The sequence below is a fragment of the Primulina tabacum genome, chromosome 18, assembly GCF_025594145.1.
Source record: "Primulina tabacum isolate GXHZ01 chromosome 18, ASM2559414v2, whole genome shotgun sequence".
NCBI lineage: Eukaryota > Viridiplantae > Streptophyta > Magnoliopsida > Lamiales > Gesneriaceae > Primulina > Primulina tabacum.
The window spans coordinates 26,036,978-26,051,478 of record NC_134567.1 but is presented as its reverse complement, the minus strand read 5'-3'; the positions used below and the strand labels follow the sequence as shown (position 1 = coordinate 26,051,478).

General features: G+C 40.4%; 2 protein-coding genes across 2 annotated transcripts; one reads left to right on the top strand and one right to left on the bottom strand.

The window, feature by feature from the left end:
• Positions 1 to 7: 7 nt before the first annotated feature.
• Positions 8 to 1,481, top strand: LOC142533906 (uncharacterized). Its single transcript, XM_075640838.1, has 4 exons — positions 8 to 41; positions 123 to 320; positions 404 to 495; positions 674 to 1,481. The coding sequence occupies exons 1-4, from the start codon at positions 12 to 14 to the stop codon at positions 1,380 to 1,382; spliced, it is 1,029 nt and encodes a 342-aa protein (XP_075496953.1). The 5' UTR covers positions 8 to 11; the 3' UTR covers positions 1,383 to 1,481.
• Positions 1,482 to 6,942: 5,461 nt separating this feature from the next.
• Positions 6,943 to 8,349, bottom strand: LOC142533294 (methyl-CpG-binding domain-containing protein 9-like). The gene is made up of 2 exons (XM_075640017.1): positions 8,047 to 8,349; positions 6,943 to 7,700 (listed from the first exon to the last, which is right to left on the bottom strand). Exons 1-2 carry the CDS (start codon positions 8,206 to 8,208, stop codon positions 6,948 to 6,950), a joined length of 915 nt encoding a protein of 304 aa, XP_075496132.1. The 5' UTR covers positions 8,209 to 8,349; the 3' UTR covers positions 6,943 to 6,947.
• Positions 8,350 to 14,501: the final 6,152 nt, after the last annotated feature.

Below are 14,501 nucleotides of genomic sequence, written 5' to 3'. Positions count from 1 at the left end.
ACCGAGACCAAATGATATCCATGAGCCCTTTAAACATATCTGTAAGTTCATTTTTGTCAGATTCAATTTGTCTTTAAAGCTTCCAGTTTGTGCTGTTAATGGACGATTATTTTGTGTTCTAGGAAAAAAAGAGCTCAACGCCACCTCCAAGACTGAGGAATGCGATTCCAACTGCATTTCCCCATATTGGTGGAAGTTCAGAGAATAACTCAAAATCGAAGATAATTTCAAATTCACCATTTAAGTCTAGTTATTCAAACTTCACAGATGACACCAGCCTTCATTTCAACTTACCAGGAAAGCTTAGCATCCTTGGAAAGGTAAATTATTTTTCGTTGATATAATTGAGTTAAATGTATTAGTTGAGGTCTAATGGCTGACTTCTTATGGAAATTGCATATAGGAAGCAGTTCAACAGCGAGAAACAGCACAGAAGATTGCACTTCAAGCACTTAGAGATGCTTCAGCCACTGAAAATCTTGTTCGATCTCTCAAGTAAAGAAATATCTTGTATCTGTTGGCGGGGGGGATCCATTGCAGTCTTTACATAACTTATGTTCTAAAAAAATCTATTACTCATCTCCGCTGGTCTCCCCCGTGCTCTCTTTTTCCTTTTTGACTTGTTTTGTTAAGTACAGGCTCAGCTGATGCATTAATCCTTGGTGGCTGGCAGGATGTTCTCAAATTTGACCAGATCAGCTAAACCCGATGCCCCAGAAAGCTGTTTTAACCAGTTTCTTGATTTTCACAACCAGATTGTTCAAGTAGTTGCTGAAATAGTGTCCATTCAAGCAGCAACTGCTGCTACTGAAATGGCTAAAAAATCTCGTGCAGAACCCAGGGAAGATGAAGAAGGGGACATCACTGTTTTACATGAAATAGTGCCTAATTCAATGAACCAACGGAACTCAGAATCAAATGCATCAAAAAGAAGAGCTGACCTTTACAAATCCATAGCAGCTTTCCCCGAAAGAATCGAGCAAACGTCTGTCTTGGGAAAGCATTTGAAATCATCCACAATCAACCAAAAAGTGAACTTGGATAGAAAGGGAGCCTTTACAACCATGGAATCTGCAAACGAGTGCGATGAGAACAAAAAACCAGTTTTATCTTGTAGTTTATCCAACACTATCAAACTGGGGAGGCAGGTTGAAACTGAAGCAGGAAACTGGTTCATGGAGTTTTTAGAGGACGCATTGGAAAAGGGTATGAAAAAGTCGAAAGGAGGGGCGGAAATGCATGATAGGAAACTCCCACAATCACTTATATTGAAGGTGATAAATTGGCTAGAAATGGAGCAGAGTGACAGAAGTAAGAGGCCAGTGCATCCCAGAGCCGCACAGGTTGCAAGAAAGTTGAGGATCAAGATGAAGAACCCTTGATTTAAATAATTAAAGTGGTGATTCAATGGATTTGTTTTACAATTGTGTGGTTATTTTGTATCAATGTATTACATATGTAGAGTTACAAAATTTGTGAAATTCGTAAGCACGATATCTTGTTTGAACCCAAACTCGATTTTATATTAACTAGTAAAAAATTCACATGGATGATAATTTGTGTGACATTAACCCAAACTCGATTTTTTATTAACTAGTAAAAAATACACATGGATGATAATTTGTGTGACATTAAACTTTCCCAGATAAACCCAATATTTGTAGTAGTTTTTTATTTATAGATTTATTCATTAATCCAAATGAAAAAACAACGTCCAACTTATCCTAGCCATTTTAATGCTGGAAGAATGTTTCAAGTTGACGAGTAACCAACATAATATATACCGAAGAAATAGAGAGTGAGCGGAAAGCTCAAGTCGTAGTATTGTAAAACTGAATAAAGAATACAAAGAGAATATGTTTATATACCTAGGGTAAACACAAAAAGAATAAATGACTAATCTACCCTTGAGAGCTAACAATAATATATTATATTCTAACATCCCCCCTCAAACTCACGATGCTACAACTAAAAGCATGGAGAGTTTGTCAGACAAAAAACGGAAGCGCGAAGTGGAATATGCCTTGGTAAACATATCAGCTATCTGCAGAGAAGAAGGAACGAAAGGTAACGTGATGGTGCCAAGCTGGAGATGATGACGAGTGACGTGACAATCGATCTCAATGTGCTTTGTCCTCTCATGAAAAACTGAATTGCGTGCAATCTGAATTGCACTCTGATTATCACAATATAACGGAGTAGGATGACGAAGAAGAATACCGAAATCAGCAAGCTAACCAACGTAACCAAACAATCTCGCAAGTAGTTGAAGCCATAGCACGATACTCGGCTTCGGTAGAAGATCTAGAGATAACAGCTTGTTTCTTACTTTTCCAAGAGATAAGAGAATCTCCAAGAAAAATACAGAAGCCAGTGGTTGACTTACGATCGGTGGGATCGCCAGCCCAATCAGCATCAGAGTATGCACGCAGCTCTAAGGAGGAAGTAGAGGGAAACAAAAGACTCTGAAACTGAGTTCCCCGAAGATACCTGAGAATGCGAAGGACAGCAGCCCAATGAACTGTAGTTGGTGCAGTGACAAACTGACTTACTACATGAACAGCATGCGCAATATCTAGACGAGTCACAGTGAGATAAACCAAGCTGCCAACAATAGTACGGTATAAGGTAGGATCTGGCAAAGGAGGTCCATCTGACAGAGAGTACCGAGCATTGGTCTCAAGAGGAGTATCAACTATTCTGTTATCAGTTAGACGTGCACGCTCAAACAGATCTGCTATGTACTTTGAATGAGATAAAAGATAACCTTTTGGAGAATAGGCAACCTCAATTCCTAGAAAGTAACGTAGCAAACCTAAATCCTTCATAGCAAAGCAGCGAGCTAACTCAGACTTCAAAGCCTCAATACCATCAATATCATCACCGGTGATTATCATGTCATCAACATATAAAGACAGAAGTATACGACCTCCAGGAGTACACTTGACAAATAATGCGGAATCATGATGACTAGGAATAAACCCAAGCGAAGTAATCACTATAGAAAATTTCTCAAACCAAGCACGAGGAGCTTGTTTGAGACCATAAAGAGCCTTACGAAGTCTACAAACTTCACCAGGTTGGTGAGCAACACCAGGAGAAGGAGCCATAAAAACTTCTTCATGAAGATCACCATTCAAGAAAGCATTCTTGACATCCATCTGAGAGATTTTCCATCGACGAACAGAAGCAACAGCAATTAGAGTACGAACTGTCGTCATTTTAGCAACGGGGGCAAATGTTTCCTCATAATCCATGCCATGCTTCTGAGAGTAACCTTTAGCAACAAGACGAGCTTTGTAGCGTTCAATAGATCCATCAGATTTGGTCTTGATCTTGTAGATCCAACGAGAGCCAATGGTGTGCTTTCCGGGTGGCAACATAACCAAATCCCATGTATGAGTATGATGAAGAGCAGTCAGTTCCTAAGCCATAGCATTCTGCCAAAGTGGATTACCAACAGCTTCGCTATAGGATAAAGGCTCAGAGAGACGATGAACAGAGGCAACAAATGAAGCGAAAGAGCTAGAATAACACGAATAAGCAAAATCAGGTAGTCGAGTAGACTTACGAACCCGAGTGGACTGACGGAGTGGAGGATTATCCGCGATGCCAGGAGATGATTGGGTTGTTGTAGAGGGATTTGGAGGAGCATGAGTCTCTAGTGTGGTCGTGGGCAAAGTCTCGTCGGTGTCGGAGGTGAAAGGGTCAATACGAATAAGATCTGCATGTGTCATATTATGCGAACTAACAGGTATAGAAAAGAATGGAACATGTTCAAGAAACACAACATGACGAGAGACATAAAGTTTTTGACTAATTGGATCAAAGCAACGATACCCTTTTTGACCAATACCATAACCCATGAAAACACACAGAGCAGAGCGCGGAGACAACTTATTGCGCTCGATCTGCGGTCGGAGAACAAAACAGGCACAACCAAAAACACGCAATGAAGAATAATCAGGAGCATGACCATACATTTTTTCAAAGGGTGACAAACCTGAATTGTGTGAAGTTGGGATTCTATTGATCACGTGAACAGCAGTAAGAATTGCTTCACCCCAAAATGCAATAGGAACATTAGAAGACAGTAAGAAAGAGCGGGCTGTTCGACAATATGTCTATGTTTTCTTTCGGCAACACCATTTTGTTCAGGGGTTTCTCTACACGAGGTTTGATGTATGGTACCATCAGAAGCAAGCAAACGCGAAAAATCATTAGAAGTGTATTCACCCCCCAAATCACAACGAAAACACTTGATGACAGCTGAATGTTGATTTTTCACAAGAGCTTTAAAATCATTGAAAATAGCAAGATAATCAGATCTATGTTTCATCAGATAAATCCAACAATAACGAGTGCAATAATCAATAAAAGAAACATAATATCTCGACCCCCCTTTCGTGGGAACAGGAGATGGTCCCCACACATCTGAATGAACAAGATCAAAAGGAGTAGGAGAAAAAGATAGACTTTTATAAAAAGGTAATGCCGAAAATTTTGCCAGTTTACAACCACTACAATCAGAAATATCATGACTTTTCAAAGTTCCTAGCGCTCCTGTAGACGCTAAAAAATTCAAACGAGACGCAGAAACGTGTCCTAGACGATTATGCCATAAATAAAAAACAGAAGACGACTGACTCAAACGAAAAGAAGAGAGATCCACACTAGATGCTGCAACATCTGGTACTCTGAGATAATCCAAAACAAAAAGTCCCCCCTGTCTACGGCCCGTCCCAATCAGCCTCTGGGATCGCGGGTCCTGCACATAACAATTTGAAGAAGAGAAGTAGACTAAGTATCCAGACTCACATAATTGACTGACCGAAACAAGATTAAGTGTAAGATTGGGAATATAGTATACATCGAGAAAAGATAAACAACACGTAACAAGAGAACCAACGCCTACTAATGGCATAGGTGTACCATCAGCAGTCACAATTTCAATGGAAGAATTGTGAGACAAAGAAGCAAAAGATGACAAATCAGGAGACATATGATGAGATGCTCCTGAATCCAAGACCCAGATGGACGAAGATATACCTGAAGTGCCAGAGGATGACAAACCTATATGTGAAGAAGCTGACATAGCATGAGGCTGTGAAGCGAGGAACTGTTGAAACTGCTCAAACAAATACGGATCCAAAGACAGTGCAGCAACTGCATTGTTAGACTGAGGTGGTCGATATGTCCACTGGTTTGATGGATTACCAGGTTTCCATGGAGTGTTCTGAGATGGCTGCTGCTGCTGCTGTGGTTTCCATGGAGTGTTCTGAGATGGCTGCTGCTGCTGCTGTGGTTTCCATGGAGTGTTCTGAGATGGCTGATGTTGCTGCTGTGGTTTCCACGGAGTGTTGTGTGGTCGTTGTTGTTGCTGTTGCGGCTGCACTTTTCCTTTACTCAACAATAGTGGGCATTGAGCTTTCCAGTGCCCCTTCTCTTTACAAAAAGCACACTCATCTTGAGAAACCTTTGTATTTGACCTGTTTTGGTGATTAGCTTGAGGTCGTTGAGGAGCTGCAAAGACAGATGGTGTAATCGGGATTGTCCCTTTGTCAACGTGAGACTTAAGACGAATCTCTTCAGCTAACAATTCATTTACAACCGAGTCAACAGAAGGAAGAGGGTTACGATGAAGAATCGTCCCACGCAGACCCTCAAAATCATTCCGAAGTGCCATCAAAAACTGTACCAAGCGCTGTTCTTCTCTCCTGAGCAATATAAGGTGAGAATGCTCGCAATTCTGCAGATTCTGTTAATGCCAATTGATCACAGAGTGACGACATGACAGAATAAAATTCTTGGATGCTCATATCTTTCTGCTGAAGAGCACGAATATCTGTCTCCAATTGATATTGTTTGGCAAAATTAGACTATGTATACAAGTGTGCCAGATGATCCCAAACCTCCTTAGCAGTCTCGTATTTTGCCAATTGAGCACCTATTGAGTGCGCAACAGAATTATTAATCCACGTAATAATCTTCGAATTATCTGTCTCCCAAACATCCAATGACACAGCATAATCAGGGTTCGTCTGGTCTGTAGGCTTGTCTCGTACACCTGTGACATAGCCCCACATCGATTTCCCCCGCAAGAAATTCTTCATAACATAACCCCAATACGAATAATTTTTTCCATCCAATTGAACACTAATTGACTGAAGAGAATCATCTTTACGTGTAGCCATGATGCCAAAACCAAACAAAACCGAACGAGTAAAACAAAACACGATGCAGAGAAGAAGTCGATTACCAAATAGAAACTTGAGGAACGAAAAATTGTACGAACACAGCAAAAAAAATTTGGTCGGGACTCTGCCCCGAACCCCGGGCGGGGGCGCGCTGCCCCCTGCACCCCCAGCGAACTCACCGCGGAGTTCGATCCGCGAAAGCTGTGGATGAGATTAACAGTTCTTCTCTACGATTGACAGATCCATGAGAACCCGGCTCTGATACCATGAAGAAATAGAGAGTGAGCGGAAAGCTCAAGTCGTAGTATTGTAAAACTGAATAAAGAATACAAAGAGAATATGTTTATATACCTAGGGTAAACACAAAAAGAATAAATGACTAATCTACCCTTGAGATAAATGACTAATCTACTCTTGAGAGCTAACAATAATATATTATATTCTAACATATACAACTATGACTCCTTGTTCTTGGAACCTCATAGGTTCAGACTCAGAGGTCTTCTGCCGTGATTCGTTGTCTTTTGAGGTACATCCTCATCCAAGGAAGCTATTGGCACAATTTCTCTAGCGCCATTTGGAAAAGGTTTCTCATACGAGATGGCTGAGTCCAGTGAGTAGATACGCAAAGATAGGGCAGACAGTGTGGTCATTTTAGCCGCAGTTGACGGGGATGACCAATACCACCAATCGGTATGCAAGTACTCACTTTTAATTGCATCCTCGAGTACCTGTCCTGCTTTAACCATGTTAGAAATCTCTCTCATTCTGTATCAGTCGAGGGACATTGATAGGAGCACCACAGTAAGAATATCTAGATAAAGAATCCGTATTGTCCAGATTTTCGTTATTCATTTCATATATATCGTGCCCACAGAAAAACTTGACAGCACCACTTCGTTTAAACATCTCGTGGAAAGCATACATAAAAGCTTCAGAGACCATTTCCCAAACAGATGATGTTGATCTGCCCTCTAATTGAAATTCCCCGATGACACTACTATGTCCTAGCTCACCTATTGAATTTCCAGCCCACGGGAGCCCGCATTCCAAATTTGAATTGGAAGATGTATTTTGCCCAGAATTGTAAACCACATCGTTGCTCCTTGACTTAGAAACAAAATTTTCAAGACATGGCGGACTGCGTTCATTTAGTAAAGTTATTATAGAAAGATCGTCATCATCAACAAGGGGGGATGTGGCTAATTCATCTAACCCCATTCTGTCATTTCCTTTGCTCGGAACTGAATTAGTCCATGAGAGGATAGCTGAACCCACCGGAATAAACTGTGTGGTACATGGGAATCTCTGAACCTTGAAAGTAGGACCACGTTCACCACCATCCGAAACATCACATACAAAAACGGACCCTGTAATTTTATCACGCCAGCTACATCTGTAACCAACTGGCCAGATTTGGTTGATATTATGGTATGCTGGCCGAGGATCAACATTGCCAGCTGATAAAAGACAGAAGTCCTGAAACTGAATTGGGAAGCCGTCCTGAAAAATTAAGAATGATAAGTCAGAAAAACTCAAACTTATTGGCATATGGGCAAATATGGTCCTGTATAAATCACCCCATGACTAGCACAGATGAACCAGTTTATCTATGACAATGGGTGATTTCATTCGGTGCAGATATTTTGAGGAAGAGTACCTTAACTCTTTTACGGTTTCTGAGTTCGGCTTCAAGAGTTTTTAAAATATTAATGACTACCAAATTTGCACATTCGTTAGGTGCTATTGGCACTCAATTCACTTTTACCAGTACACTTCTACGCGAGAAGGTACTTGGAAGGTGATATATTATAAAATTATCCACGCGAACTTAATAAATAATACTTACGTGGATATAATCCCCTTGGCTACCATTTCCTGAAAATACCAGTTTCTGTATGTTGAGTTCAGGTTCTCTGCAGTTCCGGGAGGAGGCAAAAACTGAGGATTCCTTCTGAGCTGCTTTGTGATAGCTCAACGGAATTCCTAAATGGCTAGCAACATCCTTCATTGACTTGAACCTCCATCCATCAGGTGTCACATAAACAGCTGAGTTTCTAAATCTTCTATCGCAGAAATCAAATTCCACATGCCAACCTTCTCCTAGAACACCTTTTATTTCAATAACATACCGTCTAAGAGTTTGTAGTTACAGCATGTATCCTGCAAATCATAAACACATACTGATACGGGTTGAAAGGTTGCTGAAATCTGCAATTAAACGTAAGAGTACAGAAAACGATTAAGCAATTAGTAAGGGTGTCACAAGAATCAGACCGTGAAAGAAATTATCATAACATCATATATAACAAAAGGATGAAAAAGAAAACATCGCAAAGCACAAGGGTTGGGTATAGCTTGGCAAAGAGCATGAAATCATGGTGGGCAACACAATGACACATCCATTGATACACCAGGGACAAAGTTCTTCGATCAAAAAGGTGTCCCATTTGTGTTAGCATAATCAAATACATCTTCAAACATCCAAAACAAATAATTACGTGAAGCTGTTAACATGAAGTAAAGTTTAAAATAGAAGCAAGGAATTATTCAACGAAAAAATACAGTTTTAAGAAGAGATAGTTACTGACTGCCGCTCAGTAATTGAGACAGGTATTGAGGCCAAATGTTGTGCCCTTTTTGCATGTTCAACACCGAATTATTTAAACTCATGCAAAATGTTGTCAAAATGAGAATCAGAATAATATTATTCTAGATACTGCGATCGAATTAATTTCAAGAAGATAACAAAACAGAAAAAGTAATTGATGGTTTCATTGTTTAATATGAAATAAAACTAGCCAGCTTGGGTTCTACTTTTGAAGAGCTGCTGCGTGCTAGCAATAGTATGCATCTCTACTTTTAATTTGAAAGTCCCAATTACTCCAAGAGGAACACTATTGTTCCACAATTGTAAATTATGAAAGTTATATTATCGTATAAACTTCTCAATTTGATTTATAAAAGAATGAATCAAGACTTGAAGTGAATATCATCCATTAACTTTAATCAACTCTTACGAGTTACCAAAAGTATAAAATATATGGAAAGATTTGGAAATACTACTGCTTTAAGCAAGTAGAAAAAACCAAATTAAAATTTCAATTAACCTCCCATAAATTTCATTCTTCGGCCCAACGGTTACTCATTAGGGCCTTTATAACAAAATGTTGTTTGTCCAAAACTTTATGTTAAGCTCAACATGAAAAGCCAGAGCATAAAAACCCTGCATATAAAATGGGATGCAAGTATTAAAGCAAATTAATCAGCAGAGTAGACGCCGCCGCCCTATCTTTTCCCTTACTCCTCTATAAAAGGGAGAGAGGGGAAGGGTTAGAGGAAACCAGTTTTCAAAGTAGCCACCACAGATCTCTTCCCCTACCCTCCCTTTAAATGGTGAGGGAAATGGTATTTCCTCTATTTTTATCATTAGAAATCTCAACAATAACTGGACTATGGAGGTTGTCCAAAAGAGTATTCAAGAGGCACATTTCATATCTTGTTTTCTGGTTGATCAAAGCGACCCAGACATTAACAGCCTATGGTATCTAACGTATGGATCGAAAAGGTACATCATTGACCGATTATTTCGGTTGGGAATAAATCTAGCAAGCGGACTAGGTCAGGTTATAGTAAATGGACGACAAGTCCAAGTATCGATCCCACATATACTATTATTTAAATACTAAGATTTAAATTATTCGATTTAATCTAGGCAAACAATAACAAGTGATTTGATGATAATTTAAATTAGTTAAATTAAATTAAATTATGCTAAATTAATAACTAAGATCGAATTTGCAGAACAAGTTGAAACTTGGGAAGTTTTCAAATTCAACAAAATGACCGGGAATACACAACGGTACCAAACTTTAATTATTGTCATGCATTGGAATTATTTAACCACGGATTATTGATGTCACGATGAAATTCTCTAATTTAACTATAAATCTATTTCTAGAGTTTATAATCCTATTTTCATTTAACAGTCCAATTATTTCTAATTGAATATAATTAAACAAAAACGTATTATTCAACGATGGAATCACAACTGTCACCTAAAATCGCACCTTGAAACCGAATACTATTTCTAGCCAGTTTAACCGTGTGTTGATTAATATTTTTGAAGTTAAATTCAATCTATTATCTTTCGAGTCAAGATCGAACAACAGACATGCAAATAATTGGCCAAATTAAAAGCACGAAAATTACGCAAACATTAATCAATAACATGAACTTAATTCATAAATCAAATAATCCAGTGAATGAAAAAAGATCAAAAGTTCGTCTCTATCGTGGTCCCGATCACAAGAAAAACTACTCCATAAATTCAAAATTAGAAGAAAATCTAATATTCGAATTCATGAATAAAATTAAGAAAACAAGAGAGGAGAAAATCTCAGCGATGGTGCGCGAATCTTGCGTGTGAAGTGCGGTTTTTTCTCTTTTTTCCCAAGTCGTCGCCGTCTTCTCTGCAATTCTCTCAAGTATCACACACGTTCCAAAAATCCTCAAATCTTAGGTTTTCCTCCATTTTATCTTTTATTTTCGAGCCTGATTTTATCTCTTCTCTCCAAATCTCCAAGAAAATCTTCGCCAAATCTGATGTTGATATGAAGGGCACGGACCCCGTGTAGACATCCGTGTACGGGTCCGTGTACACTCTGTAAGATTCTGTCCGGGAAACACTGGACACGGGGTCCGGATAGAGGTCCGTGTAGTCACTGTGATTTTCATTATCGGATGATAATGGACACGGACCCTGGGTACAGGTCCGGAATGGGGTCCGTGTAGGCTCTGTAAAATTCTTCCTTGGGCTTCTAAGACACGGACCCTTACACGGAGTCCGTGTACAGGTCCTGTTATGCTCTTTGTACTATTCCCTATTTTTTCGGTTGTTTCTGACATGGCATTGTGCAGCTTGACTTTATTTCTCTTTCGTGGGCTTTAATCATCTTTTGGTCAAACCTGCAAATAGCAATAATAAAACGAATAAAGCGCAAAACTCGGAATAAACTCGCCAGATAAGCACGAATACGACAAAATAAAATCCTAAAACGCTATATAATTTGTGCTTATCAATTCCCCACACTTAACCTTTGTTTGTCCTGGAACAAATCGGATATGAAATAAAGATGAGACATATCTTCGATTCAAAACTCAAGTAACACAATCAAAACTTCTCAATTTTTCACATTCTATCACCTCCGGTCAAAAGATCATGCTTTGAATATCACAAGATTCGTTTTCATCGCAATTTAAGATTCAAACATTACCCAGTAAAGATCAACAGAATGAGATGTGTGTAGTGTGCAAGTCAGAACTCATACTCATCAACAGCTATGTGGTTTCAGGATCACTTATATTCATTTATTTTCGAAACGCCCCATATGCTTGACTTTCATACCCTTCTCTACTAAATGTTGAACGATCATGACTTGGTTAATAGGTCTTTTCAAGTTTATAACGTAAGGCCAAGGTTCACGGCTACAATAAAAGAAATGAGAATCAAAAGTGAGAGAAAATAAACATATTCCTGCAGCGCATTCATTCAACTTTTAACTTGCCACCAATCTATTGTATTTTTATCATCTTTAGAGCTCTATCATCTCCTTTCTTTTTCATTGTCCTTCAACTTTCACCCATAGATTTTTCGGGTGTCTTCAATGCCATACACTTTTCCTCTTTCATTTTCAAAAAACTTTTTTTTTATAGTGTTTCATCGACATCTTCAAACATATTTCTTCAACTCATTGGCGTATCTGGATATTTCATCGTGTACAGCAGGTTTATTTCTCTCAAACATAGGTAGGAAAAAGTGTATAGGCTAAAATTCATGTGGTTGATGTAGGACATTGAATAAATTACGAATGGGGTCTAATTGTGTGTCATTGACACACATCATTCGATTTTTACAGGCTCAAGAAAGGTTACTAGAGACAATAAATTATGTATCGGGTAGGCTTGAAAGGCTCAAATGGTCCAAAAATCGCCTAAATCATCCCTAAATCACCATCGTTCGTATTTTCGCTTCGAGGGCTAATCAGACAAGTTCTAAGTTGTTGCACTTTTTTTTTAAGTTCACCTTGCACCAATTCATCATCAATGATCAAAAGTCTGACCACGTGCATGGAATGAAATGTCAATACAAAACTGGTTAAAGTCTGACTCTTTCCTTGAAACTACGACTCCTCTCATTCAATACTAGTCATGAAACCGGGTGATCCAAAATCTAACAAATTAATCCGGTTATCAAGTAAAACAAGAGTTCTTTCTCTAGATATAGTTCCATCCTACGTGAAAAGTGTTGTTAAGTACTGTGTAACGATGTGTAACAAAACTGACTCATCCACACACTTGAAATCGACACTGCCCTCAGTGTAAAGCGATGAAAAATGAACTATCAAGACAATTAAAGCAAAAACATTTCTCTGGAAAAAATGTCAAGTAAGTGGTGAAAATGTGGTAGCAATCATCAACTTCTGAAAAGAACGACATCGAACACACAAAGAAACGTAAAACGGAATAGGAAAGGCACACAAGCAAACGAATAAACCCAAAAGATGATAATCATAAATAATAAGTGTCATAAAATGAACATCAACATCTGAACGAAATGCACAAAATGAGAAAACTGATAAAATCCTCCACAAGTTCAAAAATAATAAAGCTAACTACTCGTCGTCGGATCCCACGTCCAAATCCTCTAAGCCATCGAGTGTGGATCAATCGAAAGGTGGCGCATAGATATCATTGGAAAATGACTGCGTCCTGGCATGGTGCTCGAGTCGAGCCAATCGGGTGCGCAAGTCGTCCATGCAGTCAAATATGGCCGAGAAGACCTGACGAGTACCTCTCGAGGCGCGCTGTCGTGAGGGAAAACCAACTTGAGGTCCTGCTCGGGCATCCAATGCTGCCTCTTCCTCCACTCGATCTTCCCAGGCTCGCTCATCAGCTGCAGGGGGAGGAACTGGTGGGTCACGGGGATGTGGACTGATATGGTGACTCCCGGGATTTCGATACCAAGCACCCTGCCTAAAAATGAAATACATGCCATGCATGGCCTGGGGTGAGAGCGTCTGTGTAGAGGTGGGGAAGAAGGAAGTCTCACCAGTGAGATCGACACCGTGGGCCGCCAAAATCCGGGAGACGATGATAGGAAAGGGGGCATATGGCGTCCTATTCTTCGTGGGACCAATGTGGGCGACTGAACGCATATGGGAAATCATGATCGACGCCACCGGAATAGCAGGAATGGCTCCCAATCCATTCAACATCTTGTCTACGATATATACGTATGGCGGACCTCATTGTTTCCAGCCTTCCTCGGAATGATGTTGGCTCCCGTGAGTTGATCTGGACATCACCGGACCTTATTACCCCGAGTTAGTCTGGCAATTCTACGCGAATTTTGAGGAAAAAGACAAGACAGGGATGCAGCATATACGTACTTACGTCAAAGGGGTTACTATTGAGTTAACTAGCGCATCTTTGGCCGCTATTTTGAATGTCCCCAATGACGGGCCTCCGGTGGTCTTCAATCAGTTGGATCTCTTCCTGTCGGACATCACTTTCCGCATCCCTCAAGCGCGGAGCCGTCTACACTATTTCCCATCCCAAACCGCCTCCCGCACCAACGTCCTTCCGACGTCCCTCCCGCTGCTTGATCGCCTAATCTGTTACTTCACGGGAGCCAACATCATTCCGAGGAAGGCCAAAAACAATGAGGTACGCCTTATGGATCTATATATCGTAGACAAGATGTTGAATGGATTGGGGGCCATTCCTGCTATTCCGGTGGCGTCGATCATGATTTCCCATATGCGTTCAGTCGCCCACATTGATCTCACGAAGAATAGGACGCCATATGCCCCATTTCCTATCATCATCACCCGGATTTTGGCGGCCCACGGTGTCGATCTCACTGGTGAGACTTCTTTCCTCCCCACCTCTACACAGATGCTCTCACCCCAGGCCATGCAGGGCATGTATTTCATTTTTAGGCAGGGTGCTTGGTATCGAAATCCCGGGAGTCACCATATCAGTCCACATCCCCGTGACCCACCAGTGCCTCCCCCTGCAGCTGATGAGCGAGCCTGGGAAAATCGAGTGGAGGAAGAGGCAGCATTGGATGCTCGAGCAGGACCTCAAGTTGGTTTGCCCCCACGACAGCGCGCCCTGAGAGGTACTCGTCAGGTCTTCTCGGCCATATTTGACTGCATGGACGACTTGCGCACCCGATTGGCTCGACTCGAGCACCATGCCAGGACACAGTCATTTTCCAATGATATCTATGCGCCACCT

Bases quoted from the DNA above. Each gene is read 5' to 3' on its own strand.
- LOC142533906 (XM_075640838.1), top strand. From the start codon at position 12: ATGATATCCATGAGCCCTTTAAACATATCT. The intron at 321-403 runs GTAAATTATTTT...AATTGCATATAG, and splicing joins AGCTTAGCATCCTTGGAAAG to GAAGCAGTTCAACAGCGAGA. The intron at 496-673 runs GTAAAGAAATAT...GGTGGCTGGCAG, and splicing joins AATCTTGTTCGATCTCTCAA to GATGTTCTCAAATTTGACCA.
- LOC142533294 (XM_075640017.1), bottom strand. From the start codon at position 8,208: ATGAAGGATGTTGCTAGCCATTTAGGAATTCCGTTGAGCTATCACAAA. The intron at 7,701-8,046 runs GTAAGTATTATT...TTAATTTTTCAG, and splicing joins GCCAAGGGGATTATATCCAC to GACGGCTTCCCAATTCAGTT.